This window comes from Drosophila obscura, unplaced genomic scaffold, assembly GCF_018151105.1.
Source record: "Drosophila obscura isolate BZ-5 IFL unplaced genomic scaffold, ASM1815110v1 contig_189, whole genome shotgun sequence".
Taxonomy (NCBI): domain Eukaryota; kingdom Metazoa; phylum Arthropoda; class Insecta; order Diptera; family Drosophilidae; genus Drosophila; species Drosophila obscura.
Window position 1 is genome coordinate 307,928 of NW_024542777.1, and position 10,879 is coordinate 318,806.

A 10,879-nucleotide genomic window follows, 5' to 3' on the forward strand; every position below is an offset into this window, starting at 1 on the left:
GACACAAGTGCAAGCCAAATTAAATCTAATTGTCGAATGAGTACAGATTATATGGATATTATTATTTATTAATTTTATACCCGGTACTCATTTTAATCATTTAAAAGGAGATAAAAACCATGTTGATTGCATATCTGTCTCGCAGAATCGCATTTATCCGATATTGCAGTGTGTACTGTTGTCCTCCAGCTATACAGCGCCCACAAATAAAATATATCTGCTTCGGACGCGTTAAATTTTTTCGTCGACCGTCCCAAATGATTGGCCATTATTCACCAGGACAACTTGATCAGCGATCAGTGATGGCTCTCATCCATCATGTTTTGAATTCTTGTGCATCCCGTATTATTGCGAGGTCGTTAATACAATCGGCTTAGAACCTATCGACATTGGCTTCGAAGATTTGAACAGTTCTTCATAAAACCAAAAAATTTATATAACATTATATTTACAATTATTTTTTTTTATTTATTTGGCTTTACTTATTTATTTTATTTGAATCAATATGTCAGCTATCGAAATAAGCCAAAGCCAATCCAAAAAGGATCGTACTATTTTTACGATCCATTCATCAAAATCTGATGCTGAATTATCAAAAATGATCAGGATAGGATATTTTTAAGTGCAGCCCAGGGCAGTACACAATAAATAAAGGTGCTGTTTTACGACCCGGCCCTGAAAGTGTCGCCTGCGCAGCCCTGACAGATAATGCCACCCTGGTTTTTGTTTTGCAAAGTGAATTGTTGCAAGTCAAAATAACAATAATATTTTAACACGCATACACAAAACAAAATATACCTACAAGTAAGTACATAAATAGTAGTCATTTGATATTCGCAAGTAGTTTTTCCCCTAAATTGTTGCTTTAATTTTTTGTTGTCAAAGGCGAAAATAACCATTTTCAGGTGAATTTTTGTTCTGCTTTCGCCTTAATTGATTTCGGACCGAGTTATAGCATAATTTTAGAGTTTTAAGAACAAAGCAACAACAACGGTATAATAAAACACTCATCTTTTATGTTTAAACGTTTGTGACGTGCTCACCTTGAATTCGTTGTCATTGTCCCAGAGAGAAGTAGATATTGACCCTGCTCATTAAAATATATACATATGTACATACAGTCATTGATCTGCATATATGTATGTCTGGACATTTTCATGTACTACTGACCATACGCGTTAATATTGACATGTTTTGTCTTAATAGAGCGCGGCGATAATTGCTAGGCGAACAAATGACCACCGCTGCCTCCACATCGCAACATGCCTCGTCGACGATGATGGCCGGCTCTGGATCCTCCTCCAACACAACGACGCCCAGTAGCTCGGCGGTGCGCGCTTTGGCCATGGAGTACAAGTCATTGCAGGAGGAGCCGGTCGAAGGATTTCGCGTAAAGCTGATTAACGATGATAATCTATTTGAATGGGAAGTCGCCATATTCGGGCCACCGGATACACTCTACCAGGGCGGCTATTTTAAGGCCCACATGAAGTTTCCGCCTGACTATCCATACTCGCCACCAACAATACGCTTTCTCACCAAAGTGTGGCATCCAAATGTCTACGAGAATGGCGATCTATGCATATCCATACTTCATCCGCCGGTAGATGATCCGCAGAGCGGTGAGCTGCCTTGCGAGCGCTGGAATCCCACACAGAATGTGAGGACCATTCTCCTGTCGGTAATATCACTTCTCAACGAGCCCAACACATTCTCACCGGCCAATGTGGATGCATCGGTTATGTACCGCCGATGGCGGGACTCGCAGGTTAGTGAAGCACGATTCCCAGACTGAATCAATAATAACATTCAATTATTTATAGGGCAAGGACAATGAGTATCCAAACATCATACGCAAACAGGCATTGGCCGCCAATGCTGAGGCCAAGCGAGAGGGCATTGTGGTACCGATGACTCTTGAGGACTATTGCCTTAAGCCAGCACGCAAGCCCACAGCAGAATCTGCCTTGGATGCGAACTTCTACGATGATGATTTTGATCTAGAGACCGAGGATTTCGATGAGGACTTAGACTTAGACAGTGACTAGACTACTTTCTAGAACTTTCTGGCCGCGCAGATGATGCAATCTTCCGATGATAGCGGCAAGGGCGAGACCACATAATGCAGCCATGCATCGCTAGATCGCATAGTTTTTTCTTTCTTTCACTCCTGCCCTAGGCGACGCGACACCGCCTCTTCATTTCTCCAACATTATTACTATGATTAACGCTAATTATAGAAGTTTAAAAACTAACAAAAAAGAAGAAATCAAACAGAAAATGAAAATAATGATTTACATTACATAGTTTAAACGAATAACGAATTGATTTACCTTGATTTTATATTTTTTGGAGGGTACGGAAGTCAAGAAAAACGGCACCAGAATAGTTTTAGCTACTCAATTCGGAAGTATATCAATTTGATCAATGACATACTAAACCTAAGATTTGTATAAGCTACTAGTTTAATGGGTCAACTCAATTTCCAGTCATTATGGAGTTCAGAGGCCTTTCCGATTTCTTTTTATAAATGTATTGACAAACCCACGGCAAACAGAACATTTACATAACTCAACCAAAAACTGATTATGATTAAACAAGATACTATATATGTATATACATACGCATATGTATGTATGTATATTGTGAAATACTACCTAAATTTTCATGAGCAAACTGCAATAACCGTCATGGCGAGGCATCATCCTACATACAGAGCGCGTCAAGCTACTAAATCACAAATATATATACATAGAACGCGACATATATTGAACAATCAACGGATTTCATAAAAGCAAAAATGCAATGTACCAGTTAAGCCATTTGTAAGTGAAAAATTTGCAGTCAGTTAAATAATTAACAGGATCAGGAACAAGAGAAAAAAAACCACATTGCGTAAACAAAAACAGAATTGCAACAAAGATAAATAAGCCAAATAAAATATCTAAAAAGAAAATGGGATCGTCTTTTAAAGCATCAAGAATTAAGGTTATTTATTTATTCGCTTTGTCGATTTGATAATTTATATTTGTGTAACTCGATTAGCCTGTTTCCGCCATGCCAGAAGCGCCGGGGTCAGATCCTTGTCGGTAATGGTAGGAATACGTATCAGCGAGCTATAGACGCCGATATCAGCTACAGAAATCTTGGAGCCACCGAAATATTGCTGCTGCTGCAGACGCTTGTCCAGTAGCCTCACCATGGCTACTTGAGCTTTGTGGGTGCTGCAGCGCAATAGCTGATAGCAAATGTCGAGGACGAGATCGATCTCATTGCAGAGCGGAGATCCCTCATAACGATATTCGACGGGTCCCACGCGGCCCAAGTACCGAATGACATTCACTTCGCCATAAATGGGCACATACATGGTGGGTGAGCTGATCATCTCCGTGTGCTCGCCTGTCGAAAGACACCCAAGTTTAGTGGACTATGCGCATCCGTAATCATTTCGCTTACAGTTTTTCCAAATTAGAGTGACATTGATATTGGGTAGACCATTGTTAGCTGATATATTGGCTAGCTTCGCCTCAAATTCACGAGCTGCCGGTCCAATATCCGACATTGTCGAATGTGTGAAGGTCTTCACATTCACCGTGTACAGATCCCTCCAGGCATTCTTCAATGCCAGCAGAGCGTAGGGTATGAAGTTGGGATGTCCATTGATTACAATGTCTTGGAGTGGCACCTGTGTGGAGATTGCATGTATGGTGTACATATTGGGTTTTAGTCTGGACAACCTTAAACTGCCACCAACCTCTTTTAGTCCACCATTCTGATCGGCGGTTGGGTGTTGCACCGTCTTGCCGCAAACGCCCAGACCAGCTCGAATTTTACCCAACTGCGTCTTAAGCCCTTGCAGTTGCTGGATAACTTTCTCTTGGCGCATTGCTACCGATACCGTATCATCCTGCAACGGAGAGGGAGAATATAACATTTAAATATGGGAGTCGGGGTCGAGACCGTAGCCAAGGTAATGCTGCCATTTGGAACACAAGAAAACAACAAGCAACACAAAACGCTGTGGTACCATATTCTTTGTTTTGTTTTTGGTTAGCTGGTAATCATTATAAATAGAAAATCGGAGTTTAGTAGTTGTAGTTGTTGTTTTAACCTTTAGTAGATGTTGTATTTGTTGGCCTAAAATTTCCAAATCAAGAGCACATGTGACTGATTTTCTTGAAGTGATGCTGCTGCTGAACTCCGAATCGCTGTGGAAAAGCCTGAGTTGACCCTTCTAATAAACAAATTTTGGAATGGAAGGAAGGGCGATGTAGACATTCTTTCGTAAACCATTTTAATATAAATCGTCGAAAATATTCTGCCAAAATTCTGATTGGCAATTGACTTACGCAGCCGCCTGATGTTGTGGAAGTTGCATGGTCAGCCGATAGGCTAACGTTCTTAATTTCGTACATGCAGGTGGGCAGCTTGATGTCGAATTGCGGCAATAATGTTTTCAGTTCGTACATTTCACCAATAACAAACTTTTCAATTTCAAAACAGAATATTTTAAAATCTATTTAATGTTCTTGTTTTAGAGATGGGAGAAAACATAATCAGCAAATAAAAACATCGATAGCCACCGATATGGATCTTGTTCAAGATATTTATTACGATATCTTTATTACAACAAACAAAATATATATTTACGTCTTCCGTTTATTTTCAAATTTAATTTTAAGCTTTCTGGGCGTTTGGCGCCACCTTGGGCAGGCGTTTTATTCTCTTATCAACAATATGCCTGAGACGCCTATCCGGCTTAACCAGTTCACTCTCATCCATTGGCTCAATAACCTGGCCCTTACGTGTAATGACAGCGGGACGTGTCAGCATTCGGAAGGCCGTCTCTGGGACAAAGTTCCTGCCAATGGGCGCCCGAATGCTGGCCTCGTAGTCGGCCAAGGATCTGAAAGGAAATGGTACGGTGGAAACCATGTGCTGCCGTGCCTGCTTGGTACTTGTCTCATTAATAAAGAGATTATCCTTGTTGTCATCGCGACGCTTTTCTGGAGCAGCCAATCTGAGCAAGAGTCGTTTATTGCGCCTTTCCATGACCTCCTGAGATATCCCAGCACCAGCCCAGGAACCCCATCCAGGCATAGCCAGCTGGAGCTCGGTGTTTTTTAGTTCAGAGTCCTTGTTCTTGTCCCTGTTAAAGTCAGCTATGATGTCATCGTCTTCGAAGGCCTGACTAATGGTCAACGCGTCATTGAGTGCACCTGAACTACGCTCCTTCTGCGTCCACACTAAAGTTGTTACCTTAGTGAGGTCAATGGTGTCTACAGCTGAATCCACTGCGACTTCAGGAACACTCTCCGGATTGGCGGCGTCCACTTGTTGCTGGGACTCATCAGCATGGTTTAAAGGCTCATCAATTTCAACACGTTGTTTAATCACTTTAATGGCCAAAGCCTTGAGGTTTTTCAAGCTATCCTTCTTTTTTTTCACCTTCTTGCTTTTAGCAGGAGCTTCTTTAAGTCGATCAGCTTGCTGCTGCAGGTTTTCTAGCTTTTTCGTCAGCTTTGCCCTTAGCTTATCTTCGTGTGCTTCAAATATATCGTCAATGATTTTGCTTTCGCCTATTACATTAGTCTCAGGATCGACTTTCTCCACTTCCCAACCGTTCTCAAAAGAAACTTTCGACTTTTTGACCTTTTTGTTCGATGTTTTCGGTTTGGATTCCGATTTCGATTTCTCTTCTATAACGTGTTCCACATCTTCAAAGTCCTTACGATGCTCTTCCAACAACTTCGTGTTTTGATTGCGCTCTGTCCAATATTTGCGCCAATTGGGATCCTTTTGTGTTGGAGCTTTTCCGGGTACTTTCCGCTTTGTCCACGGGTTAAAGGGATCATATTCTTTCCCCTCCTCCTCCTCATGGGTGTCTGGCTTAATGTTTATTTCAGTTTCGCTGTCCGATTCTTGTTTTTTCTGAGTTAACTGTCGGCTGACGGCCAGCTGCTCGGCGAGATCCTTACGCACATCCTTATCGTATTTAGCTCGCACCTGTAAATTCTTGGCCCATGTGCCGGTGTTCTTGTGTCGCAAGCTGGCCCGCTCTTGGACGCGAATCTTTTCCAGGGCATTCAGCTTTTCCAGCGCTGCCTCTGGATTTGTCTTTTGCAGGAGTTCGAACTCCTTCATCTGCTCGAGTATCTTTTGACGTTTCTGCAGTTTATGAAATTTTTTCGATTTGATTTTGTTCTGCATGCGCGCCTTTGCCGATTTCTGGGATTCACGCATTTTCAGATAGGCCAATTCCCTGCGACGGGCAAAGAGCTCGTCGCGAGTGAGCTTTTTCTGTAGTAGCTCTCGCTCCTGTTGGGCCAAGACCTTCTCATCTGCTGTGTCGCCAATTTGTGCTTTGCGCAGCTCGTGGAGTTTGAGCTTGCTGGCTTCCAGCTCCTTAGCCAAGTCAGACTGAATGCTCGTCTTCAGTGGCTTGGCATGGGCCGCTGTGTTAACATAAATTGTTTCCGAGGGTAACGGAAAGATCTGAAATTATTCAATTTTTGTATTCTCGACATTTTACCATGGATTGCTCGTTACCTGGGTCTCTGCCGAACGCTGTTGGGCCACCACAGCATCCCATCGACCGAGCTTCTTATTCACTCCCTCATAGCCAATGGTGCGCCTAATTCGATCCGCTGCTGGCTTTTCAAGCGGCTTCTCCAACACTTTCTTGGTGCTCTGGATATTCTTGAGCTTCTTGCCAGTTTGAATGTGCTTGGACGAGGTACGCAGTATCTGCACCAGATCATTCAGACCAACGGCTCTGGGATTGTGCTCCGACTCCACTGCCTTCACGCTTTTAACCAGCTGAAACTCATCCTGACGCGTCTGGCGCTCGTCTCGCGTTGATTTTTGTATGTGCTGGACGCCTCCCAAGCTGCCAATGGCCATAAGGAGCTTCTTGTGAGCCTTTGGGTTGTAGTGTTCCTCGTCGTCACCCATATTGTTTTTAGCCACACTGTGCTTAAAATGTAACAAAAATTATTGTACGTACCACGAGGTCAGAAAACAACAGCTGACTTACTATAAAAAATATCGAGTTGGAGAAACTATCGTACGAGCCCGGCTATCGATGCGAAGATGAATTATTATGTTTTGTTTATAATTTTATTGCTTCATGGCCGACACAAAATCCGGGAGATATAGTACCAGCAGCTGCAGTAGTGTCGTGCCCCTTGTGCAGGGGCCGGCCAATCTCGAGTGCAAGGACTTCCAAGAGTATCTTCGCACTCGCCAGACCCCCGAGACGCTGGAGAAACTATACAATTACCCTCCGATATGCCTAGCCGTCTTCCGGGAGCTGCCCGAACTAGCCAGACAGTTCATTATACGTATTTTATTCGTGGATCAGCCCGTGCCACAGGCTGTGGTCACCTCTTGGGGGGCACAACGATTTGCCAAGTAAGATGGAGCATGATTGCCGATACGCCAGCCAATAATTTAATTCACTTGCAGGGAGCAAACGGAGGCCACCAGCTGCCTCACGGCTCTGAATGTTTGGCGTGTGACAGCCATACCAGGCGGCCTGTCTGCATGGGAGCTGTCCCCCACTTTTAAGAAAAGCGTTCGCCAGGTTCTCTTGGGCGGCGGCAAGCCATGGCCAATGACCAATACGCTGGAGAAAGACTCGAAGCCACGTGACATAGCCTTCCTGGACTCCTATGCCATGTCTCGATGGCGCTGTGTGCTTCATTACATGGTGGGCACTGGAAATCGTAATGGCACCGATGCAGAAGCTATCAGTCCGGATGCTGTGAGGATTCTACTGCATGCTAACCTCATGAAGCGCGACGAACGAGACGGCATTACAATCACCCGCCAAGGATTTCAATTTTTGCTGCTGGACACACGCGCACAGGTCTGGCATTTTATGCTCCAGTATTTGGATACATGCGAAGAGCGGGGAATATCTCTGCCAGAGTGTCTTTCCATGCTGTTCCAGCTCAGTTTCTCCACCCTCGGTCGAGATTACAGCTCAGAGGGCATGAACAACCAGATGTTGACCTTTCTGCAGCATCTGCGCGAGTTTGGTTTGGTTTTCCAACGCAAACGGAAGGAGGGCCGGTTTTATCCCACACGTCTTGCCCTGAACGTAACCAGCAAGGAAGCGGCTACCACAATGACAGTGTCCGACGAGGAGGCCATGCAGGACAGTGGCTACATTGTGGTAGAGACAAACTATCGAGTCTATGCCTACACGGATTCTCCTCTCCAAGTGGCGGTCTTGGGCCTCTTTACCGAGCTGCTGTATCGCTTTCCCAACTTGGTCGTCGGCGTGCTGACCCGCGACTCTGTGCGTCAGGCATTGCGAGGAGGCATTACCGCAGAACAGATTGTCTCCTATCTACAGCAGTACGCACACCCAAACATGAAACTAGTGGAGTCGGCCATCCAATCAAAGTCCTGTCTCCCGCCCACTGTTGTTGATCAAATCAAACTCTGGGAGATGGAGCGCAACCGGTTCACATATACGGAGGGGGTGGTCTACAATCAGTTTCTATCCCAAAACGATTTCGTCACTCTGCGCGACTATGCGCAATCGATTCATGTCTTGGTTTGGCAAAATGAACGCACACGCACAATGGTGGTGCAGAAACATGGCCACGACGATGTCAAGCGCTATTGGAGGAAGTATTCCAAGGGTGGCGGTTAGCAGCTCACAATACCAGTTTTGAGCAAAATAATTTCTAAGCTAATGGTTTAATATATTGCAATAAGTGTGAGAAATAAAAGCGATACACATCTAAGATACTATATACGTATAATGGTTTACATGTATAAAAGAAGAACTCTACTTCAGCTGATGTACACAAACTCATATACAAACACATGAAACCAATGAAAATTTAGGCCAAAGATCATGCTTAAATGCAAATGGAAAAGCTTCGATCTCTGGAATTCAGTACAAAATCGGTCTCTGCGGCATGCACAGATTGTAGTAGCTGCCTTTGGACCAGAAGTCCATGCCCTTCCAGCCGCACCATCCCTTGATCTGTATAGTTGCCAGGTCATCGGGACCCGTGTAGTGGGGATCGAGAATTAGGAACTTGACTTCGCCTGATTGTACACAATAATCGACCCCGATGATGGTGTGGGCAAGAACACCGCCGCCAATCATTACCGGTGTGCCTTGGGTTTGGAAGTGCATGGCCAGCTCGGATGCGATTGTGGGTAGCTCCGCTCCAGAAGCCACATGTAGAATTTTTGAGTCTACTTTAAGGAATCCCTGCAGGCACATGCTGATCTCCGTTGAGCCAATCCACTGGGAAGAGCCCACGAAGGAATACGGCTTGTCTTTTATTTTGTGCAGGTACTCCTGTACTTCCAAATGAGTTGGAATGAGTGCATTAGAATAGCCCTGTAGCACGAACCACGAGCAGATGGTCTGGAGAGATCGATAGGCACAGCCCCAGCCCTTATCCTGCACCTGCTGTTGCAGATAGTGATAGTAATGATAATTGCCGTTGACTAGGTACTCCTTTCCATCGTTGACAGCACTGGGCCTGACACCTACATGTGTGTTTAGAAGTGGAGTCCACGGAGCATCTTCAACCTCACCCAGAAAGTGGCACTGGTTTGCTCTTCTGAAATACGGACGTGTAACAGGCAAAGAAAACTGACGATGGAGTCGCTTGCGCCTCTCTTGCATGCTCGGCTCATCATCGGCCAGCCCCTCCAGATAGGCGCAGCTCAAAAAGTGTCCAAATTCCTGCGGATAGAAGTGGTGGCTCCTAGGAACCGCAAGCCTTCCACCCTCCGACTCTGCCAAATGATCGTTCAGGCTTTGCTCGAACAGTCTGAGGGCGCGGCAAATGCTCTCGATGAGCACATCGTACAGTCGCTGCAGCTTTGTGTTCTTACAAAGTATAGCCATGGCCTCTATTTCCAATGGGACCTGAGCTTTGGTTTGCTCCTCTGTGGTAACGGCAATGCTTAGAGCAGGATGTGACGGAGAATCCCGAGCCAGGGGATCACGAGTTTGAATACGCATCACGTCAATGTTGATTAGGTCGTATTCACATCCAGTGGCTCCAAAGTGTTTGGCCAACTGAGTCTGAGCCGATGACTTGGTCTTTTTCTTATCAGCGACTACATTCTCCTTGCCACTTGGGATGGGAATGGCTTGGACGAGATCGTGTATCAGGGATTCACCTCTAAGTTTCTTGTCCAATGGTCCGCAGCTGTTGATGTAAATGTTTGTGTGTGGCACATTGAACACCAGGTTGCCGTCAGCTACACGCTTTCGCAATACGTGCATCTCCTTTGCCACACACTCAAGCGTGGCAGCCGTTTGCAAGTAAAATCCACATTGCAAACGCGTAAAACAAAAGTCATTGTAGAGCTGCTCACTCTCCATCACATCGTAGGGAACCTCTTCCAACTTGCCGTGCACAAAAAAGGAGGCACGCATTCCCACCAAGGTGCCCAGCTCACATTTCAACAATATGGGATTGTCTGTGATGTCCACCGATTTGATGACCTCATTCAGATGCGCTTCGGCATCCGTGCAGTCGCCGAACTTCACCAGGCCGCAGAGATCCAGTTCGGCTGGGAATCTGTGTTGGATTTGCTCATAGTTCAGCTGCCCCACATTGGACAGGTTGAAACTGAGTAGAAGTAATGTGCCGTCACCATAGAAAACTCCGTATAAACAGCCACTGCATTGTTGCTTCACGCGTTCCAGCCGCTGCAACACATGCACAAGTGTTAACAAGCAATTACCTTCATATAATGTGTTTAAAGCTTACCTTAAGTAGGAAGGCCGAGATTTTAAGTTTGGGCAGCATATTCCACACTTTGAAAATACAATTAAAATGAAAAGTTGCAGTTGCACAGCTGGCAACTGGGCAACTCTAGTGTGAGAAAA

The 10,879-nt window shown here is 45.0% G+C and overlaps 5 protein-coding genes across 6 annotated transcripts; 2 read left to right on the top strand and 3 right to left on the bottom strand.

Annotated features, from left to right (window-relative positions):
• Positions 1-749: 749 nt before the first annotated feature.
• On the top strand, positions 750-2,321 carry LOC111076618 (ubiquitin-conjugating enzyme E2 R2). The gene is made up of 3 exons (XM_022370475.2): positions 750-804; positions 1,207-1,768; positions 1,824-2,321. The coding sequence occupies exons 2-3, from the start codon at positions 1,235-1,237 to the stop codon at positions 2,046-2,048; spliced, it is 759 nt and encodes a 252-aa protein (XP_022226167.1). The 5' UTR covers positions 750-804; positions 1,207-1,234; the 3' UTR covers positions 2,049-2,321.
• A 622-nt stretch (positions 2,322-2,943) lies between these two features.
• On the bottom strand, positions 2,944-4,547 carry LOC111076617 (probable aminoacyl tRNA synthase complex-interacting multifunctional protein 2). Of its 2 annotated transcripts, XM_022370473.2 has the most exons (5): positions 4,350-4,547; positions 4,112-4,234; positions 3,755-3,907; positions 3,457-3,685; positions 2,944-3,399 (listed from the first exon to the last, which is right to left on the bottom strand). In XM_022370473.2, the coding sequence occupies exons 1-5, from the start codon at positions 4,467-4,469 to the stop codon at positions 3,023-3,025; spliced, it is 1,002 nt and encodes a 333-aa protein (XP_022226165.2). In that variant the 5' UTR covers positions 4,470-4,547; the 3' UTR covers positions 2,944-3,022. The 2 variants fall into 2 exon arrangements, with proteins under 2 accessions (XP_022226165.2, XP_022226166.2); XM_022370474.2 differs by lacking the exon at positions 4,112-4,234.
• A 48-nt stretch (positions 4,548-4,595) lies between these two features.
• Positions 4,596-7,023, bottom strand: LOC111076614 (U3 small nucleolar RNA-associated protein 14 homolog A). The gene is made up of 2 exons (XM_022370469.2): positions 6,550-7,023; positions 4,596-6,495 (listed from the first exon to the last, which is right to left on the bottom strand). Exons 1-2 carry the CDS (start codon positions 6,952-6,954, stop codon positions 4,678-4,680), a joined length of 2,223 nt encoding a protein of 740 aa, XP_022226161.2. The 5' UTR covers positions 6,955-7,023; the 3' UTR covers positions 4,596-4,677.
• Positions 7,024-7,078: 55 nt separating this feature from the next.
• Positions 7,079-8,773, top strand: LOC111076616 (general transcription factor IIH subunit 4). The gene is made up of 2 exons (XM_022370472.2): positions 7,079-7,413; positions 7,468-8,773. Exons 1-2 carry the CDS (start codon positions 7,130-7,132, stop codon positions 8,663-8,665), a joined length of 1,482 nt encoding a protein of 493 aa, XP_022226164.1. The 5' UTR covers positions 7,079-7,129; the 3' UTR covers positions 8,666-8,773.
• On the bottom strand, positions 8,757-10,879 carry LOC111076615 (probable Ufm1-specific protease 2). The gene is made up of 2 exons (XM_022370471.2): positions 10,761-10,879; positions 8,757-10,699 (listed from the first exon to the last, which is right to left on the bottom strand). The coding sequence occupies exons 1-2, from the start codon at positions 10,797-10,799 to the stop codon at positions 8,912-8,914; spliced, it is 1,827 nt and encodes a 608-aa protein (XP_022226163.1). The 5' UTR covers positions 10,800-10,879; the 3' UTR covers positions 8,757-8,911.